The sequence below is a fragment of the Eimeria mitis genome, genomic scaffold, assembly GCF_000499745.2.
Source record: "Eimeria mitis Houghton genomic scaffold, Emh_scaff9948, whole genome shotgun sequence".
Taxonomy (NCBI): Eukaryota; Apicomplexa; class Conoidasida; order Eucoccidiorida; family Eimeriidae; genus Eimeria; species Eimeria mitis.
In genome coordinates this window covers 1218-1536 of record NW_013577299.1, presented here as the reverse complement: position 1 = coordinate 1536, position 319 = coordinate 1218, and the positions used below count along the sequence as shown (strand labels likewise).

Below are 319 nucleotides of genomic sequence, written 5' to 3'. Positions count from 1 at the left end.
GAGTTGATATCTCCTCCTTCTCACTTGCTGATAGAAGAAATTCCTGAGGAGGAGGAGTTGCTGCTGCTGCAGCAGCAGCAGCAGCAGCAGCAGCAGGGGCAGCAGCAGCAGCAGCAGCAGAGAAGGTACCAGCAGAAGAAAGCACAGAAAGAACTGCTGCTGCTGCTGCAGGAGCAGAAGCAGCAGCAGCAGCTCGAGGCTCTCATCGATGCTCTTATCCCTAAACAGGTCATCGGCTGCGGCACCATCAATATGCTGAAAATGTTGCTGCAGAAGGGTAAACACCTGCTGCTGCTGCTGCTGCTGCTGCTGTTGCTGC

General features: G+C 54.9%; 1 protein-coding gene across 1 annotated transcript in view; it reads right to left on the bottom strand.

Annotated features, from left to right (window-relative positions):
* Positions 1-247: 247 nt before the first annotated feature.
* Positions 248-319, bottom strand: part of EMH_0098440 (uncharacterized protein) — a gene marked incomplete at both ends in the record, with an annotated part of 1023 nt that continues 951 nt past the window's right edge. The window contains one exon of the mRNA XM_013502693.1: positions 248-319. Within this exon, the coding sequence (XP_013358147.1) occupies positions 248-319 (72 nt within the window).